The sequence below is a fragment of the Fukomys damarensis genome, unplaced genomic scaffold, assembly GCF_012274545.1.
Source record: "Fukomys damarensis isolate Sample0158 unplaced genomic scaffold, DMR_v1.0_HiC HiC_scaffold_17, whole genome shotgun sequence".
NCBI lineage: Eukaryota > Metazoa > Chordata > Mammalia > Rodentia > Bathyergidae > Fukomys > Fukomys damarensis.
Window position 1 is genome coordinate 70,716,819 of NW_022900929.1, and position 21,084 is coordinate 70,737,902.

A 21,084-nucleotide genomic window follows, 5' to 3' on the forward strand; every position below is an offset into this window, starting at 1 on the left:
AAGTTTACTCTGGTTCCTAACATTAAAACAAATGCTTACTGAATTTGGAAATGTTTGTGAGGTACTGATACAGAATGATGAAAGTTTACCTCCTTTTTTATTCAAGATGCATTGTTTTCATTTTATTCAAGATGCATTTAGTTTTCATCTTAAGAAACATGTTAATCTCTTTAGGTACCTTCCTGTTTTTTTTAAACCAATGAGTGGTTCTATAATGTATTTTTAATAACTAAAATCTCTGGTGGAGCTTCATTAAAGCAGAGTTCTTACAGAAAAAAAAAAGTGGAGGCAGGGTTGGTAATGACAGAGGTAATGCTTACTTGGGAGATGCAAAATGGTAATTTCTGTCTTAGAAATGGCTAAGTAACAGGTAAGAATTCCACTAGCCATTCTTTAATTTTTCAATACCCTTTCATTATACTGCTTCACTGGCCTATAATGGGCCTTCTGAACACAAAAGTCAAGTATGCTATATGTAAAATATAGACTCAAACACCACACATTTAGTTTCCACAAAAATATATTTAATAAAGTTGTTATATAAAATCAAATACAATATTTTATCAGTAATTCAAACCCACTTATGTCTAACTGGGAGTGCTTTATATTTTGGAAGACTACCAAAACTTAAAACGTATTTACATGTATTTACAGCTCAGATAAATGTAACTGAAAAGCTATGAAATTCACAGAATTTTAGAGATTTACAGGCTGGAAGTATCATATACTTGTCCGTAATCAAATATACTGTTCTAATGATGAACAACATTTTAATATAAACCAAAGGGAAGAAACTGGGAAGGAAATAATATGGTTTTAAAAGTTCTGTGACAGAAACACTTCGAAGATAAAAAAGTAATATAAAACTGATTTAATGGCGAAGATTTCCCATGGAATCCCTGATTGTCACGCCTGGCAGCTTAGCCGGCGGGAGAGACGGTGTGCGGTGCTGCTGGGCACCCGGTGCTGCCTCCTCACTGCAGCTGAGCTCATAGCAGCCAGCCCTGCCTCAGAGCTGCACATGCCCTCTCCACCCAGGCTACGGCCTATGCTGAAATTTATTCCTGCAAGATCATCTCAACATGCTGCAAAAGGGTCCCTTACCCTTGGCAGGGAAAGGGGTCACAGCACACATCATACACAGAAATTTATCACAATAAAGGTTCCAAATCCTATTTTGTATTTTGAACTAGACCATGATAATATGCAAAAAACCCATCCCATTCCAGGTAACATTCCACACTGAAGCAGTAAACATTTTAAAAATACTGCATAGATTTTTCTTTTAAAGAAAGGTACTGCGGCTGGAAGTCACCAAGTGATCATTCCTAATCTAATATATGGTTATGACATTTTCTTGCCACATTTTTCTCCATCAAGACTATTCAAAGCAGTTTCCTAATACACAGCATCTGGATGTATATACCATGTTGGTGCTTAGAATAATAAACCCATTTTATAATAAAAGAAAACTTCTAGTGACAAAATACATGTAAAATTAGAATTTTATAATTTTCAAAAAGTAAGCTGCCTTTGTTAATGAAGGTATTTGTCTGCATGTCTTGAGCCTGTGAAAATACTTTAAAGCTCTTATAAAATTTAAAATTTCTTTTGAAAAGTTAACTTAAAAATTCTTGCCATGCTGCTGGGCATACCACTGCTGTCTCTGCTTGCGATTTTCCAACTCAGTGAGAAGAGCCTGCCTGTAGGCTTCATACATTTTGACAATTTGTTCCAGTTCCTTCATGAAGAGCAACTTTAGCATTCCCTGGTATGTATCCAGGTCAGCCAGCTGAAAGAGTTCCCACTTCAGTATGTGGTCATATCTGTTTTAAAGCACAACATTCACAACACATACATAAGCACGTATCTATAGAAATAAGTAGTATATTTTTACAAGTACTAACTTTATTATAACTAAACAAACTATAAGCTTAAAGATAACTGAATTATTAACTTGGTATTTCAATCTTTTTTTTTGAGCTGGGGTCCTGCCCAAGCCAGCCCCAAACTCCCAGGCTTAAGTGATCCTCCTGGTCAGCTCCAGATAGTGGGGACTAGAGGTGCATGCTACCATGCCTGACTACATACACCATTTCTAAGGAAAACTGTTATATTACTTCGAGTTAAAGAATATCCATTTCTATTAAGTATCAGTTATTCTACTACAAATACTTGACAACCATGCACACAAACGCCGAACTACAGTTGGTCCTATGATTTCTGTGAAGAACTTAAGACTACTCAACCCACACTGTGCTTGCAAATGATGATGCATAAAAATGGCCAGTCATCTGTGTCACGGGCAACAAACAAGGAAACAAAGAGGAGAATGAGGAACGAGGAGGAATCATTAGTTCAGGCCAAGCACTCCAGAGGATGAATAACCTTGCAGAAAAAAAAATCTTAAGAAAAGAGGGAATAAATTTCAAAAAAAAAATAAGACTGTAGAAAACTTCACAGTGTGGCAAAGGACTCACAGAAAAACAATTTACTGGCTGGGGATTTAGCTCAGTGGTGCCATGCCTGCCTCGCAAGTGCAAGGTCCTGAATTTGATCTGTGGCACAAAGCAAACAAACAAACACACACCACCAAAAAACCAAACCAAAACCAAAACTAATAATTTACATAAATTCCGGAAAGCCTTTAGTTCTCCTCCAATGGTATGTGGATCATATGTTAAGTTGGAACTACGCAACTACCTACTATAGTAAATTATTCTTTGAAAAAGGTCATGAGACAGTACTCTGATTCAATTTCTTATTTATTTAGGTAGTGGGGATCAAACTTGGGACCTCGCGCTTGCGAGGCAGTATTTTCTCATTTTAAAGATTAAAAAAAGTGACATCTAAAGAGGTTATTTATCTCCTGCAAGTGTTTACTGACTAAAAAGTAAAAAAGGAAGAGAACTGTGGACCAAGAAACTGTTAGGAATATGAATGTTAATATTCATTAAGATGAGACTGGAAAGTAAGACTTGAGAAAGAACTTGAAGTACAGTAAGTTGTATACCTATATAATACTGGTGTTATCTCTCAACTCACTGCAGAGCAGATGTAAGAGCTTTGTTTGCAAATTTTAGTAAGTTTGCTTTTAAAAACCATTTATTAGTATGTCCTACCCAATGGTTCTCTCATAAATTATTCACCTTTTTTTTTGGTACAGGGGATCAAACTTGGGACCTTGGTGCTTACAAGGCAGGCAGTGGCACCACTGAGCCAAATCTTCAGCCCATACTATTTTATTTTAAATGGATCATCTATATAATATAAAAGGGGAAAAATACATACTGAGCAGTCAGCATGTGCCACATCCTTGGACTTTGGAATAGTATGTCCAACTGGAGTGTTCATACCAGGAACATTAGGAGTACAATATGCAAAACCACAAAGTAAACATATTCCACTAGACTCTTTTATTCAATTGCTTGAAAGTTATAAATTTACTAATAGGCACTGACTTCTTTGTAGAAAGCTTTATGTTCTCTTTTATGGGAAACTACAGCTACTTTATTATTATTATTGTTATTGTTATTTTGATTTTTTTTTAGACAGGGTCTCACTGCGTAGGTTCAGGTTTGCCTTGAAGTCACTAAGTAGCACAGGCTGACCTCAAACTCACAGCAATCTTCCTGCCTCAGCCTTCCAAGTGCTGACAATACAGGCATACGCCACCATGCTGGGCTGGGAAACTATAACTAATCCTGAACAGAAATTGGAAAAATTTCTTAATGAGCCTACATGAAGAAACAGTTTCATATTAGGTATTTCCTAGAACTTCTGGCATTCATGAAGCTTAAGATTTTACTTAATATAAATTCATAATTACTAATAAAAAGTCCTAATCTCGCAGTGCCCTGCTTTCTTTCACTCATGTACCTAGCACTTACATAGGTTCTTATTTTTATCACAAGTAATGCATCACTTTACAAATTAATCTCCTATAAGAATGCAAGTTTCTTACTGTATAACTAAAAGCAAAGGTCTGCATCCAAAGAACTGAAGCTCAATGTTTGAAGAACTAGGATTTCCAATCAAACTTTTAAAGTGCTGATGTCCTTTTGTCAATACACTATTACTTAGAAGCCCAATATTATTAGGAGAAAAACAACGTACTACTGTACTTGGGTTAAGCAGCTCAGAGTCCCTACAGAATGCCTGTCCTGTATTGTATTTTCACTTACTTCACAGGGGCTCGAGCATAAACTTGAAGCCAGTCAGGAATTTCTGCAGTATGGTACGGATTTGCAGGTACCAGAAAGGACTGGTTTCTTTCAGTCTGCTGTGGCTGATACGTGACAGGAGGTGGTTGGTCATACCGAGGTACACTAAAAAGACAGAATAGGCATTTGTTAAGATAAAAGCCCTAAATCTAAGCAAGAAATTATAAAAACAGTCCCTAAGCATCCTTCCATATGCTTTTTGTCTGAACTAACTACCTTCCACCCCTAAAAGGTACCTTTCTATGACAAAGGCTTGGCTTTCTTTACCAGATATAAACCTAAGCTAAACTTTTATATATTTTAAAGATATTTCTTCTGGCTGATATTTATTCAAGGACAGTTTTAATAGGTTATAGAAAAGTTGTAGCTAAGTTAACTTTCACACACAGGTTTAAATCTAGAATCACAAATTTTGCAATAACTATTAACTAGCTATAAATTTATATTGTAAAAGTTGATAGTTTCTCTCAAAGCAAAAAAAGATGTTTTCTTTCTCCTGTTGGCTGAAACAGATAAGGCCTGTGAAACATACAGACTCAAACAGCTATTAATACTTTTTATGTGAACTGAAGTTTTACTATTGTTTACATTCTACAGTTTCTGAGAGTAGTAATTCAATTAATTGTGAAAATGCCTTGTAAGATTAAAAATTTTATATTGTGAGGTTAATGAAGAGCAGAAAAGTAAACGCTCTAATCATATTTGGTGCACAAAGATCTCTGCCACCTGTTGACAGCAAGGCATAACGGTAGGTTCAGTTCTTGTGAAAGAAGACATCCAGTAACCACTGACTGAGTACCATTAAATGAAATCACTGGAAAAACAAATTTTCAAAGCTGAATCAATAAATATGTAAAATAACTAAAGCAACACAATGCTAAAGTTTATTCTTTCAGATAATGATACTAAATATATTCTCATAATGAGTTTTGTTTGTTTTGCTCTACAGTGTAGGGTATTTAATCTAGGGCCTTGCACATGCAAGGCAAGGACTCTACCACTGCTCCAGCCCCATAATGATTCCAATAACTTAAAAATATCTACTATAACCAAAAAATATTTTGTTATGCCAGGGAAGCTAGGCAACATCTACCAACAAGCTAAAGACATTTTACTCATTTTTAAATCTTATGACTTATTGAAGCTCAAATATGGTTAATATGAAAGATTTGCCAGTTCATTAGTAAGCTAATATCTACTTCATAGGTACTTTGGAATCCAGCTTTATTTTACATTTATAACACATCTTAATTTGGATTAATTATAAGTGCTTAATAGTGACAAGTGACACAACTGGCTACAGAATTAGCACAAGGTTAAATTGTGGCAATAAACCAGATCTGCTGGTTAGCCCAGTAACAACAGAAATTGTCCAAAGGATCGCTGGCTATATTTACTTTATTTATTACATGTGGGATGTTTTGTCCAGTCCCAATTTTACTTTCTTACCTGGGAACAGTTAAAAAAAAAAAAAAACAGAACATAAATGAGTCTGCAATTAAATAAAAACATCAAGATTTTCTAACTCTTCTGATTTATTAGGAGGTAGGTTGGATGTATATAGCAACTTAAATAGGAAGAGACATATTTTACTATTTTAATGTGTCAGTATCCACAACAAAAATACTGGCATATTAAAAGAATCTGATCACAAGAACACTGGTCCTGATTTTAAAGCTAAAGAAAAAAAATAAGTATGTTTAAAATTACTAAAGTCATTTATTACCAAAAATAAACCCAGAGAAAAATACAAGTTTAAAACTTAAAGATTTAAAATCTCAAGTTTCAGGATAACTTTCTCTCTGATAAAAATGAGCCCAAAAAATAACACTAGACAATTTCAAAACAGAAAAGTAAAAATAAAGTCAATACCTAGGAGCACAGGGATGCCTATATTGAGCCTTTTTATTTGTGTGATCTACGTAATAGGTTCCAAATTCTGAAGATTCAACTCGTTCCCATCCAGGAGGAAGTCCTTCTCGTTCAAGAGGATGGCTCCAATGAGTTGTGTTTGTGTTATGATCTATATAATATTTTCTCCCTCTCATTGTCCAGTCCACAGACCAGCCAGGGGGAAGGGGCAAGTCTTCCGATCCATGGTTAGTTAAATTTCCTAAAGATGTAGCAGCAACTCTCCCAATACCTGACAGGACAAAGCAAAAGAAAGAAGAAAAAGAACCATTACCTCTTCTGTTAAAAATCTATGATTGTGTATAAAGTTTTTCATAAAATTAGTCATATTATTTAATTACAAAGATGGAGGAACTAGACTTTGAAATTAGTGTTTTTTTTTTTTTTTTGGTTTGTTTGCAGCTTCCATCACCAGGCCATACAAACATTTAACTACTAGTGAGGCTATTTATGTACACTGCTAAAGGAAAAGGGGGGAAAGGAAAATCTCATTTCATTCAAGAGATTTGACATTTCATCTAAAAAAAAAAGCAAAAATGAACTTGTAAAACCATTCCTACTTTATAATTTCTTTAAAAATAGTCTGGCTGGGCCCTAGAGTTGTTAAGTAAGCTTATCAAAGTAACTAAAATTCAGCATAGAAAAATCAATTAGCACTAACAACAACTGAAAAAAAAATTACTGAAATAGTACCATTTATAGGAATGCAAAAATGAAATATTTACACATAAATCTAACAAAAGGATCCAGATGCTGCAAACCACAAAACTGCTAAGAGAAAATAAAGGAGACCTACACTATGTTAATGGATTAGAAGACTCAACATAGTAAAGATATCTATGCTCTTCAACTGACCTTTATGTTTAAGACAATTCCAATCAGTATTACAGCAGTTTTTGAAGACACAGGTAAACAGACAAGCAGAATTTTAAAGTATATACCAACAGACAAAAGAACAAGTAGCCAAAATAATTTGTAAAAAGAGTAAATTTGGTTTTAAAATTTCCTATAAAGCTATAGTAATCAAGACAGTGTGGTACTGACAAAAGAATAGACAAATAGATCAATCCCACAAAACAAAGAACCAGCACCACTGAGCCACACATCCCAGGACTGAGAGCAATTGATTTTTGGCAAAAGCGAAAAGGCAATTTAGTGAAGAAGGGCAATGTTTTCGACAAATGATTTGTTGGAACAACTGAGCATCCATACACAGAACAAAAGAAAAAAACCCTGAATCACAACATATACATCTTACACACAAATCCAAAATGGATCACATAACTAAGACTTTTAGAAGATAAAACAGGATAATTTTTTTATGGCCTTAGGTTAGGCAATGAGTTCTTAACTATGGTGACAGAAGTTAAATCCATAAAGAAAAATACTGACAAGGCCAGGGATTTAGTTCAGTGGTGCTGTGCCTGCCTCCCAAGCACAAGGTCCTGAGTTCAATCCCTGGTACAAAAAAAAAGGAAAGAAAAATACTGACAATTTGGGCTTCATCAAGATTAAAATGGGCCAAGAATGGTTGAAGCAGGCCTGAGGCAGTAAGTTCTTAATCACGATGACAGAAGTTAAATCCATAAAGAAAAATACTGACAATTTGGGCTTCATCAAAATTAAAATAGGCCAAGAAGGGTTGATACAGTCCTGTAATCCTAGCACTCACGAAGACTGAGGCAGAAGGATCTTAGGTCTGAGCTCAGTATGGGCAACACAGCAATTTAGTGAGACCCTGACTCAAAATAAAAAATAAAAAAAGACAGCTGGGGACGTAGCTCAGTGCAAAAGCACTAGGTTCAAGTTTAGTAATATCAATCAATCAAAATAAAAATGTTTTATGAAGAACACCCAACATTGTTAAGAAAAAGAAAATCAAGCTATAAACTCAGACAAATTTGCAAATCATACATTAGGCAAAGGACTTTAGAGTAAAGAACTCTCAAAACTCAACATAAAGAAAATTTAATTTTTAAAAAATGGGCAAGAAATTTCAAAAGGCATTGCACCAAAGACAATGTATAGGTGGTAAATGAGCACATGAAAAATGTTCAGTGTCATATTAGCCATCACAGAATGCAAATTAAAATCACAATGAGACAACCACAGAACCCATGGACTGTCCAACAAAACCTGGTAATTCAGAGCAACTGGAACATTCTTACACTGATGGCAGAAATGCAAAATCCTAGTCACTCTAAAGAACGGCGTAGCAGCTCTGCACTGTTAAACTTCTACAGTAAACCTTGTCATATCTACAACAATCCTTAGCTATTTACCAGAGAAATAAAAAAATCTATCTTCACACAAAAAGCTATAATGGACATTTACTGTAGTTATATTCATAACTGCATTAGAGTACAATAACCTGTACACATCCTTAAACAGACTGGATAAACAAACTATAGTAGGTACACAGTGGCCTCTACTCAGAGATAAAAAGGAATGATTTTTATATGCAACACTATGGATGAATCTGAAAGACATTATGAAAGAAGCTAGTCTTAAATTACTATAAATTACATAATTCCATTTACATGAAATTCCTGCAAAGGCAAAACTATGTACTTGGAACTGGAGGTGAGGGTAGAGGTTATTACAACAGAGCAGCATGAGGGAATTTTAGGGGGACATAGAAATAATGTTCATATACTGACTACTGGTATTGCATGAATCTATATATACGGTAAAACTTAGAACTGTGTATCATTTTTAAAAGTTATTATAATTTATTTTTAAAATAATAAATGCAAGCCAAGCACCATGGTACATACCTATAAGCTCAGCATTTTGTGACCATAAATTTAAGCCCAGCCTGGGCAATTAAGTGACTTACTGGGACCCTGTCTCAAAAAAATTTTTTTAAAGGTCTAGGGATATAGCATATGCAGTACAAAGGTCTTGAGTGTAATACTTAGCACCACAAAAACAGAACAACACAACTATAATTTTATTCCCATATAAGAAAAACACCACTCAGTGGCTTAAAAGCAGCATTTAATTACTCCATAAACCTCTAGATTAGTATCACAGCTGTTCTCAGTAAGTTTTTGTTATTTTGTATAAATTATCTTTACTGTGCCATTACTTGATAAAAGTTTTTCTCTAATGAGATAACTTTTAAATGAGGTTGTACTGTTGAATGGATCTCCATTCCTTCTCCGACCTCAGCTATTTCTTTACCCTTTGTTTACTTGGATCCAGACATGCCTACTTCCTTGCTGTTCTCAAGTATAGCTGATACTGGCTGTTTATTCTCCCTAGAATATTCTTTCTTCACATAGCCACCTAGCTCACTCTCTCACTCTCTTTGAGTCTCTGTTTAAATCTCATAATAAAACTCAGTCTTATACCCATGGCAATCTGAATCTCCCCAGGTTCCATTTACCGTCTCACCTTTTTTTTGGTACTGGGGATTGAACTCAGGGCCTTGTACTTGCAAGGCAGGTGCAGTGCCACTGAGCTAAATCCCCAGCCCCACATTTTCTTGTATCATTTATCTTACAATTTTTGTTTATCATCTTTCTCATAAGAATTCCACAAGGAAGATCCCAAAGAGGAATCCTTGTTTTATTCACAGGCATCTCCCAAGGGTCTAAATAGTGCCTATGGAATAAAGTACATAGTATGTGTTGAGTAGTCTGTTGTAATGTGTATTGTGGTATTTGTGGAGAAAAGATGCATAGATTGTAAATAGAAAACTTAGGAGCAGACCCACAGAAAGATGTCACCTGTTACAGATACAACAAATCAATCTCATCTACCTCAAACTAGAAACCATCTAACAATCCATATCAGAAAATTATACAAAATTGTTTGAGAAGTAAAAAAAAAAAAAAAAGATTCCCACATGGCCCTTTTTAAATGATTTTTTTTTCAAGGAGAAAACTCTGCATATAAAGAAATTTAGAGTACACTACAAGAAAAAGGCAATTTGCAAGCCAGAATATACTAAATAAACACCTACTTGTTTAAAACACATATAATGTTAGTATATGCACATTAATAATATGGAGAACCCCTACTTACACGTTTTTATAAAGTCTGAATTTATTATGCACATGTATCGTGTTTGTAGTAACATTACATAAAACCTTCATCCAATATAAAATACTTGAAATAATACAGAAGTGTCAGAAGTACTATACTGTAAAGGATGTAGGGAACTGGGGAAAGTGTGGAATTAAGTGATTTTAAAATGAATAACCTGAAGGGCTGGGGATTTAGCTTAGTGGTTCTGGCGTCTGCCTTGCAATCTCAAAGACCAGAGTTCAATCCCCAGTACCAAAAAAAAAAAAAAGAAAAAAAGGGGATAATATACAGGATGTCTCTTCTAAAATGAATAACCTGGAAGTCCACTCAAGCAATATTTTCTGAATTACTTTGCTTCTTTCCCTCCTGGTTTTTGCCAGTTCTGAAACTGAGATGTTTCTTATAATCAAGGGAAAAAATAAATTAGCCCCTAGGCAGCAGCTGCAGAGATGCCATCATGGCCTATGGATGTTCAAACACAGAATGTTCAAAGTAAGAGTCTGGGTTACCATTCAGGTGTGAAAGGTTACCATTTTGGCAAAAAATATCTGTCTGTCAAAAGGTTAACTTTAAGGAATGGCAAAAGAAATTTTTTTATGTTTCAAAATAATACTTACAAATCTAAATATGCTTAAAAAATACTACCTCCTGCCTGGATTAGAATAGCAGTGTCTGTCAATCATAATGTTATATACAAACACAGATGACAGAAAGTAATTCACAAGGGCTGGGGATTTAGCTCAGTGGTTCTGCTGCCTGCCTCACAAGTGCAAGGTCCGGAGTTCAATCCCCAGAACCAAAAAAATAAAAAGTAATTCACAAGAAACTTAGAGGAAAATGCTTCAATTCAAACTCAGATTTTAAAGAAGGTATGTAAATAAATACAGGTTACTGGATAATGATTCTAAGAAGTACGTATTCATTTAAATACAAAACTGCAAATGCATAAGGCTAGTCACTGCAGCAGCATCCATAGCAAAGACAAAAGGCTAGAAAGAAACCTAACGTCCACTGTTAGGATACTGGGATGTGTGATGGTTTGGACCAAAAATGTCTCCCAAAAGTCTCTTGTGTTCAGAGGCGGGATTTCAAGTCACTGGATGGTGAAGGCACTTATCTCATGAGGCATAATCACTGCAGGTGCGTGGGCTGTTAGGCAGTGGGCCCTGGTGGAGAAGGCAGATCACTGGTGTGTGCGTTCACAGGGTGTACGTCTTGTTCTCTGCCTTTGGCTACCATGAAGCGAGCTGTTTTCCTTTGCCAGGCCCCTCCACCAGACAGTCTCTGCCTTAAAGCCAGATGACCCTGCATGGAAAACCTCTGAAACTGTGAGATAAGAAAAACTTTTCTACTTTAAGTTGTGTTTATCAGGTATTTTGTCCCAGCAACACAAAGCTAATATGGAATGATTATGCTATTACGCCTAGACCAGACTGGAGTACTGAGCTACACAGACATAAAAATGAATGAAGGCGATTTCTATTTACCGATCTAAAGTAATATCCAGAATATATTAAGGGTAAGGAGAAGCAAAAGGAGGAATATCCCAGTTTGGATAATAGGTACCTTGTATACACGATAGACAGCCCATAAAGTGGTCCAGGGCCCTGCTAATCCCTGCCCTCCTATTTTCCCCTTGTCAGTGTGTGTGGTAGTTTATGACAGAAAGGATAATATGTGACTTCTGATAATAGGACTTAGAAGGCTGTGCAGCTTTCCGTCCTGGTCAAGCTCCCTTGATAGCTCTTGGACTGCTTGATCTGGGAGAAGCTGGCTACCATGTCATGAACAGCTCATGCAGAGAGGAACTGAAGACTCCCATCTAGCGAAGAGCCGCATGGCTGTGCTTAGAAGACCTTGGAGTCCCAGGGAAGCCTTCAATTAACTGTGGCCCCCGACATATGAACTACAATTTCAAAAGAGACCCTGGGTCAGAACCATCCAGTTAAGCTACTCTGACATCCCGATCACATAATTTAAATGATAAATGTTTGTTGTTTATGCTACATAGTTTAGGAGTAATGTTTTATACAGCAACAGATAATATATATGAAGTGAGAATAAGTATGAAAAAATATATATGCATGAAAATAAGCATAAATACACATATAGCCTATTTTAATTTACTTTTTATTTTTTGGTACCGGGGATCGAACTCAAGACCTTGCACTTGCCAGGTAGGCAGCGGAACCACTGAGCTAAATCCCCGGCCAAGCTCTATTTTATATATATGCCTATTTTTATAAAATGTTGTAATGCAAAGATACAACAAAAATTAGTGAAAATGGTTATCTATATGGGGAGACAGTGATAGAAGTAATTTTCTAACTATTCTGTTTGATTTTGGAAACTTTCAAATGCCCTATGTAACTATAAAACAAAATTAAATCAAAATTTAGAAGCAATTCCTAAAACATAAAGCAAAATAAATGAATCCAAGCATACATCAAGTGGCTTAACCATACTTGAGAAAAATTACTCAAAGAGAATTTAGAGCACAATAATGTGTATTTTTTAAGTGGGAAATACCTTTAAAAATAAGCTACTACTATTTTATTCAGTTCATGTGACCTGCTCTCTTTATTCAGTTCATGTGGGCTCTCTTATACAAGAGCCCATTGACTTCTTTCCCAAGAGTATGGAAAGGGGAAAATACTAACTTCACAGTGGAGAAGCCTGATAAACTTAAGTGATAATGGTTATTGTTACCAGTAATGTCATGTGGATTATCATGTACCTCCTTATTTATGACATAATATATAAGTATAAACATACATACACACATATACCCTCCTTCCAGAAACCTTAATAAGCCCAGCCTAATCATTAGAAACAAAAAGAAAATCCAAATTGAGGGACAGTCTACAAAATACCCGACATGCACTACTCAAACACACATAAAAAGGCGGAAAAAAGTGAAAAACTGTCAACAGACCAAAGAATAAGGAGACATGATAAATGAAATCTATAAACTTCTGGGACAGAAAATACTAGTTAAATGAAACCTAAAGTTAAAAAAAAAAAATCCTTGAGTCTATAGCTACTCAAAATAAAAACTCATTAGTTATCTTTGGAAGTGGTTAGGATTCTACTTCATTATTCAGAAAAATAGTAAATAAGAGGAAGATCTAGCATGTATTTATCCCACTTTTTCTACACAAATAGCAACCAAGTAAATGATAAAGAAAATTTATTGTAGAATTCCGACTGCTATAGAGAAGTAACAGAATTCAAAAACCACCATTTGCAGTTCTTCATAAAACCTGGATCTATTCAATGATCATTAATGGCTGCCAAAAACAGTAAGTAAAAAACATTCCTCTCTGGTCCCTGGTACTACAGACTGAGCCCAGGGCCTTCATACTGGGCTACACTCCCTGTCCTTTTTGTTTTTTGAGACAGGTTCTCACTAAATTGATTGGGAGGGCTGTGAATTTGTGATTCTCCTGACTCAGCCTCCCTAAATGCTGAGATTATGATGGATGAACCAGACTGACATCTGAACCCACAATCAATTTTAGTAGAACAAAAGGAGAAAAATGTAACTACCACTAATAAAAGAAAAAGAAAGCAACCAATTTTGAACTAAATTAGTAAGACAGAAAAATGAGACTTTATTTTTGAACCACAGGGGAAAATGTTTTCCATAATTTCAATTACTCAGAGAAGAATAAATGGCTTTCATAAATAATCTTCAGAATTGCTTCTGTTTGCAGGAATTAACAGCACAAACATGTTACAATAATACAAAGTAAAACATTCACAAGCAATTTCAGGACTTTCTGAAGACAAGTAAAAGTATTCTTTCATCTCCACCAAGCTTACACTAGATATGCCTTCAAAGAACTTAACCTGTAAGATAGCTATGAGACCTATATTTATAAAGAAAGCTCAAGATATTTGGTTTCCAAACTTTAAGTTTCTACAGAAATTAAAGTGGATCTGGCCAGATGTAACAGCACACGCTTGTAATTTCAGCAACTCAGGAGGCTAGTAAGTTCAAAGCCAGCCTGGACAACTCAGTGAGCCCATTTCACAGAAAAGTTTTAGAAGTGGGTAGGGGGGTGCCAGGGATGTAGCTAAGAGCACTTTCCTAGCATGTATGGCATGTACAAGGCCCTGGGTTTCATACCCAGTATCAGGAAAAAAAAGTCTGAAACTTTAAGTTCCAAATGGTCCATGGGATAGATACTAAAGTTATAATTATGATATTAATAAAGTTCTAAATATTAAACAAAGCCAATTAATTTTTCTGTTCCTCTGTGAAATAATTACTGATAAAATGTGTCTCTAAAGCTTATCAATCTTTCCTCAAAAGATTATTTTGGTTAACTCAATACTTACTGGAATAAATACAAATCCAGTATTCTTTAAATAAAGCCTGACACCTTTCAGTTTGATTTTTATACGTTGATTTCTTTAGTGATCTTTAAAACATTTTAAATATTTTTTTAAATTGCTACTTAAAAGTTCATAGAATTAAATTATGTGCAAAACAAAGAAATTCAATCTGCTTAAGAGTTCCTGTTAACAGCAGGATTCCTACCTTTGGCACACACAGTGACTGACTGGCATGATGGTCAAGAATGTTAAGGTCAAATTTCATAGCTAAATGTAGAACTCCCTAGGCCCTAAAATCCTTTAAGATATACAAAAAGCTACTACACAACTTCAACTTGTCTTTGTGCTTCTGCTAAATAAGATAAATTTAACCCTTTTGAGAAAAGGCATTTCCTGAACATCTAAGTAACAAATAATTAGCAGGAATTATTACTGTCATAGTCATAACAAAATTTTCCATATTTTTATACTTACATTAACAAAAACTTAATACAGTACTTATGAATATGAATATAGATCTATCTAGAGCTCATCCCTACCCTCCCACAAATTTACATTCTCCTTTCTATTCATTTAAATTCCTTGAACCCTATCTAGCATAAATCGTGAAAGTATGTTTCAAGTCTTTTCTGAACTCAGGAAACTTTCTGCCATTGTCTCATTCAGATATTTCTCTTCTGGAAAAGACAGCTGTAAGGTTTTTCTCTTTGGTTACTAAACCATCTGTTAACCTTTTTCTACAATTTTAAGAGGTTCCTTCAAAGAAGTACTATTTTCTTCTAGAAGGTAAACTATTAAATCCATATTGCCCAGACATAAATTAATAAAAGTAAATGAAGTTTTTCAACCAATCACTCGCTGCTGTAACAAATACACATCTTTTTCTAAAAAAAAATAGAGGGGGACACATTTTATTACAAAAATTTCTTCAAGTATCTAAATCCTTGAAGTAAATCTGGTATAATCTGATGTGAAAGAGCCCGAGGTGAGATAAATAACACAGAAGCCTACTGTCATTAAAAGGTTTTAGCTACCCCATGAAATCAAGTCTTATTTTTTTTAATTATATATTTTAACTTGAAAAAACATTTAATTAACTCTAAGTTGTGACTGAAAAGCTGACTTAAGTCTGTCTTTAAACTAAAAACCATGTCAAGACAACACCTAAATCAGTGGAAATTTGGTTTGCCATATTTCTTCAATGATACTTTGCAAATCAGAATTTTAAAACAAGACATTAACTTGGTATTGCTAATTCTCCAGACATACTGAAAGCTTACACAGAAAAGTATTACAGACTTAGATATCCTTTATCCAAAATGCTTGGGACCAGAATGTTTTGCATTTTGTATCTTTTTGGGTTTTAGAATATTTGCAAATACATGAAATACCTGGGGGAGAGGACCCAAGTTCATACATGAAAATCATGTATGTTTTATCTAGACCTTAAATGCAGTCTGAAGTGCAATATTTTTTAGTGTACCTCTCTTTTGACTATGATCTGTCACAGAAGGTCAAATGTGGAATTACTAATGGCATCATGTCAGTGCTCAAAAAGTTTCAATTTTGAAGCATTTGATTTTTGAACATACTCAACTTGTGTGAACTATCAGCAATATTTGCAATATAGAGATGGGAGAGGTGACTACAAAGAACAACAGATAATCTGTATTACAATAAACACAGCTATTATTCCTGTTCTCCCTTTGCTAACGAAAACTGTCTTAAGTCTCCAGATTTGAAACCTCTGGATTCATTCATCCTCTTAGCCATTTACTTTTGGGGGCATCTCGATGGAACAGGGGCTATGCTGATCACATCTGACTCTTCCTTTCCCCCTGAATCTCAAACTATTAATGGCCAAGTCCCATTCATCTGAATGTGTTCCACTTCTTCCTTTTCCAAAAGTCCAAAGCAGGTCCTTCATTAATTTGCTTAAAATACTAATCACTGAACATGCACCAAAGCAGAAAATGATGGTGTTATTACTCATAAAAATGAAATTCATTCAAGTAAAATCCAAGCACAAAAAAATCGTACAAGACATAATAACATTAAAAAGAATTTAGCACAGAAAAAGATAAAGAAAATAATATAACAAAAAATTGCTGGTAGATGGGTACTTTATTTTTCTGCATTTTGCAAATTTCCTGTAATAAAGTTATTACTCCAAAAGGAAATAAGCTTTTTTATATTCACTTCTGAATTTGTGTAAAAACTATTTCTGATGATGAAAACTATTAAAAATAACCTGCAATACTCGGTATACAACTGCGTTAATCTAGGAGTTCTTTAAAATCAAAACGGTCCTCATCCACGCTCATTTATACATGCCCTGAACTTTTCCTCTTCAATGTCCTGATGAGATTACAATACCAGCTTTCATAAAATAAGCTGCCCAATATTCATACTATTCCTCAATTTTCAAACTTGAGTAATTTACTATTTTCCAAACCCATAATCTTCATTTTTCCTTGAAAAGACATCTTAGATCTATCTTTTCCTCTCCGGTATTACTGGTACTTGTAATCAATCATCTTTCCTCTGGAATCTATCCCAAATATGCTGAATATGCTATAAACTAATCTCTAAACACTACTTTCATAAAATCATTTCTCTTCATGAAATGCAGTGACTTTTGCGTGACTCAAGTCTGCTTGTAGCTGGAAAACAAATCTGCAATTCATCTTATATCTTATTTCTTAAAAAGAGGTAGTTTCCACCACCTGCCTTACAAGTGCAAGGATCCGAGTTCAATCCACTGTACAAAAAAAAAGTAGTACTGCCCACTTCCTTGAATTTAAACCGGACCAGGGTATTCTATTTTCCCTGGGCTATTCTCAATTTCCCAAAATCACAGTTGATACCATAAAGTTAACAATCAACTGTTCTATAACTAGTATATATATAATTTTTGTTTTGTGTATACAATTATTTTGTTTTACATATATAATTTTTGTTTCCCCAAATACAGTATACCATGAGGGTCCAGGAAAACAGTAGACATATAAATGATTAAAACAAAATGAATACAATTTTCCCTATAGTCAAAACACTCATGCTCCAAACTGTGAAGTCAGCTTATTTGAAGTTACGTAAATGTAAATCTTTGTCCTGCCAAATTCAAAGCCTTCAACTTATTAGGAAGGTAATAAATAAAATCACATGATCAAGTTTAATTTTCAAGTTAATTTATCTAGTGTAACTCAGCATACTGGGAAAAAGGAAAACTATAATGTTTCTCCAAATTTTTTCTGTTTCTTGTAGAAGTAGCCCCAAGATAAAAGTACAGCAGACCGGGCGTGGCGGTGCACACCTGTAATCCCAGCGCTTGGGGGGCTGAGGCAGGAGGATCGCTGTGGTTTGGAGACCAGCCTGGGCTACATAGTGAGTTCCAGGTTAGTCTCAACTACATAGTGAGACCCTGTCTCAAAAAACAAAAACAAAAAAAGTACAGTGATTCTTTTCCTTAATATTTTTTCCATAATATTTTTTGCCTGTTACAAAAGAATAATCACTGAAAGATATGTTCAACACATAATAGACTGTCTGAAATGTTTTTGAACAAACTGAAAAATTACTGAGCTAAAAAAATTGTGTTCAGAGAAAAAGTGCAGTGTACCTGCCCATGGTATCACCTGGCATAGCCAATTTTTCCTATCTTCTTTTCCTCCCTCAGCTTTAGGTCCAGTATCTCTAAAGACTTAATCCTCTCCCTTCTCCAAACCTAAATCTAAATTCAATCCAACCAAAGACATTAAATTCTCCATGTTTTCAAGGCTTGTGGTCTTAAGTCTAAATAATCTTGAGATAAGAACCAAGTTTATATAACAGGAGTTAATAAAATAAATGGACTCAAGAATTCTGTCATTCATTGTACATTAACAACTACCTACAAGCAGGCTTAAGCCAAACTGGCACAATGCACAATGGAAAATAAGAATATATGTTGGCTTCCCAGAGAAATCCATAAAAGAGCATCGTCTTAATTGCAATAATAAAGTACTGTCTATAATATTAAGGTACCTGAAGCATGCCTCCCCTGATTCTGTGGCATTCTTTGGAAGAGATCATGGTTGTATTCATAGTATCTGTAGTCTTCATGCACACGATCTCCAAGTGCTTGCCTTCTCTGACCATCAAAAAAATTATCTGAATAATAATATCGAGAACTGGAGTCTCCATTTTCAACAGCAAAATTAACTTCTGTCAAAAATGACTGGGATGAGCCATACTCCCGAGGGACATCTGCTAGACTCCTGGCAAGGTGAGAAGGTGCAGATAATCTGTTGCTTTCCCTTCTCATTATTTCATGAGGTGTTCTTTGAATTGGAGTTCTAAGGAAACTCTGGTTTCTTGAAACTACTCCCTCTCCAGAAACTGAAAAAGCAGCAGAGCTTGAATCTGGAAGACAGATATCAGTTCGTCTTGGAATTGTTGGACCGTGCCGGATAAATGAAGGCATGAGATCTACAATAAAACGGAGTAAAATTACCACTTTGATAAATAACATGTACTTATCTAAGGATTTTCATTTATGTCTATCTCCCCAAAATCAAAATACCAAAAGACCTAACAAAATTTAAATTTTAAGATGGTACTTGGTATTTTAATTTGAGGAAGATTATTTTCCCACTCAAATAGGAAAATAATTTGTGTGGATGTGCTATGTACAAATTCAGCCAGAATCAGACGATTCCACATACTTCCACACATAATATGATGAAGTGTCAATAGCTTAACTATGAAGTGTGTTATCAATGAAACACTCATGAATTAAGGTGTAAAAATAGAAAATAATAAATCATTAAATAAGTACCAGCAGTTATGACTATTTTTTGCTTCATTTTAGAAATTGCCAAAAATTCAGGCAAAAAATTAAAGACAGTATAAGTCTACTCTCAAACATACACAGATTTCCTTAAGATTTTAAAATCAGTAACTCTATGAACTACCTAGTACTAGTAACCAAAGACTGAAAAGCCAAACACTGAATTATGAAAATTAAAAGATCTCATTTCAAAGGACATAAATGTTAAATCAGATAAAAAAAATGCCAAGCCTGAAACTATGGCTCCTTAAAATTATAATTCAAAACAGAAGTTAATGGTAGAACAATGGCCTTCAGGATATATATGCTATTGAATGTGAAAGTTTACACAGAGTGTGAAAATAGCTGAGACATTCTTGGCAAGAAAACAAATGCCTTTAAAACTTGAAGAAAATTGTGTATCGAGCCTGTTTTATTAGTTCATTAAACAATTTTAAGGGCATTTATTAATAAGCTTCGGAGGCTAAAACTAAGTATCAGCATAAAGCTCAACGCTTGATAACAAAAATGAAATAGTTTGAAGTTACTGGCTTATCAATGTGATCTACGCTCAGTAATGCTTAGCAAACTATGTGAAGCACGTAAGTTTTCATTTAAAAATGTAAGAGCAAGTGCAATGAAAACCAAGCTGTTAAAAACAAGTTTAAAAATCAAGGGTCAAGTTACTGATGTACCGATATGGTAGATTTGTTGAAAGTACTGCAACTACCACAATAAGTCTGGAAAGCTGATGATGTTATAATGGAAAAACATGCTCTCCACCCTTTCTGAGTGTTCTTGGGCAAATACTGGGAACCTCTATGAACTTTTCCAATTACAATATGAAGCAATGAGTAAGTCACAAGGTTACCACCAGCTTCCAAGCAGGAAACCTACACAAAGGGCCCTGGAGTTAGTAGGAGCACCTGAAGATCAGTGAATTACCTCACAAATGTCTTGACCGCATGCAAATTTAAAATTCCAGAAATCCAGCTTGAAAACCAAACATTTTAAACTGAAAAGCAAATCAAGGGGTGCGGGAAACATTTGTTAAAGGAAAAAACAAAACAAAACAAAACTTGGCAACTTCCCTGATATGACAGGAATCGTTTTGAGTACTCTGGCTTTTTGAGATCTCACGAAAATAGACAAATACAAATGTTTTCGGCTCTTCTGCAGAGATCTAAAGAGTGATGAGAGGTTGGATAAGGTCGACAAGGGTAGTGGTCTGCTTTTTACTTTCTCAAGTCTACGTCCTGCAGTGGGGCTCCGGAATTCTGTCCTCGGAGTTTCTACTACTTAGGGCACGCGAGTGACACCCGCAGTGTTTACATTCGGATCTCGACGAATGCACAACAGGGTAAGGATCCCCTTCTAGTCACTTTTACTTCCACAGCATCAGAGGATCAGCGATTGCCCCAATATTCCAAAACACTAACACCCAGCCCCGCGAGGAGAGGGTCGTCAGGAAAGTTTATACTTAAGGGATGACTCAGAGCCGGGTAATAACCCTTTCCCTACTCTCCACTGACTGTCGTGAACGAACACCAGTCCGGGCACAAGAAAAAACAAATTAATTTCCCGGAGCCCGAAAGGGAAGGGGCGGCGGCGGGCGCCACGCCGGTCCCCGCAGCCCAGTGTGGGCGCGACACTCACTCCGCAGCAGAGGCGACGTCTCCTTCTTTACGTACTTCCCCTGCACCTCGGCCGGCTTGGACACTTCGTTTTTGGTTTTCTTTCGGGACAGCATCCTCCCGGACGAAG

The 21,084-nt window shown here is 35.4% G+C and overlaps 1 protein-coding gene across 2 annotated transcripts; it reads right to left on the minus strand.

Moving 5' to 3' along the window:
• Positions 1 to 556: 556 nt before the first annotated feature.
• Positions 557 to 21,078, minus strand: Sav1 (salvador family WW domain containing protein 1). Of its 2 annotated transcripts, none has more exons than XM_010632572.3 (5): positions 20,977 to 21,078; positions 18,537 to 18,980; positions 6,096 to 6,366; positions 4,185 to 4,328; positions 557 to 1,826 (listed from the first exon to the last, which is right to left on the minus strand). In XM_010632572.3, the coding sequence occupies exons 1-5, from the start codon at positions 21,068 to 21,070 to the stop codon at positions 1,625 to 1,627; spliced, it is 1,155 nt and encodes a 384-aa protein (XP_010630874.1). In that variant the 5' UTR covers positions 21,071 to 21,078; the 3' UTR covers positions 557 to 1,624. The 2 variants fall into 2 exon arrangements, with proteins under 2 accessions (XP_010630874.1, XP_010630875.1); XM_010632573.3 differs by lacking the exon at positions 20,977 to 21,078 and adding an exon at positions 20,266 to 20,335.
• Between the last annotated feature and the right edge of the window lie 6 nt (positions 21,079 to 21,084).

Excerpts from the sequence above, each read along its gene's own strand:
- Sav1 (XM_010632572.3), bottom strand. The coding sequence starts at position 21,070 with ATGCTGTCCCGAAAGAAAACCAAAAACGAAGTGTCCAAGCCGGCCGAG. Across the intron at positions 6,367-18,536 it reads TCAGGGGAGGCATGCTTCAG|GTATTGGGAGAGTTGCTGCT; the intron begins GTACCTTAATAT and ends TTGTCCTGTCAG. Across the intron at positions 4,329-6,095 it reads AGGCATCCCTGTGCTCCTAG|TGTACCTCGGTATGACCAAC; the intron begins GTATTGACTTTA and ends CTGTCTTTTTAG.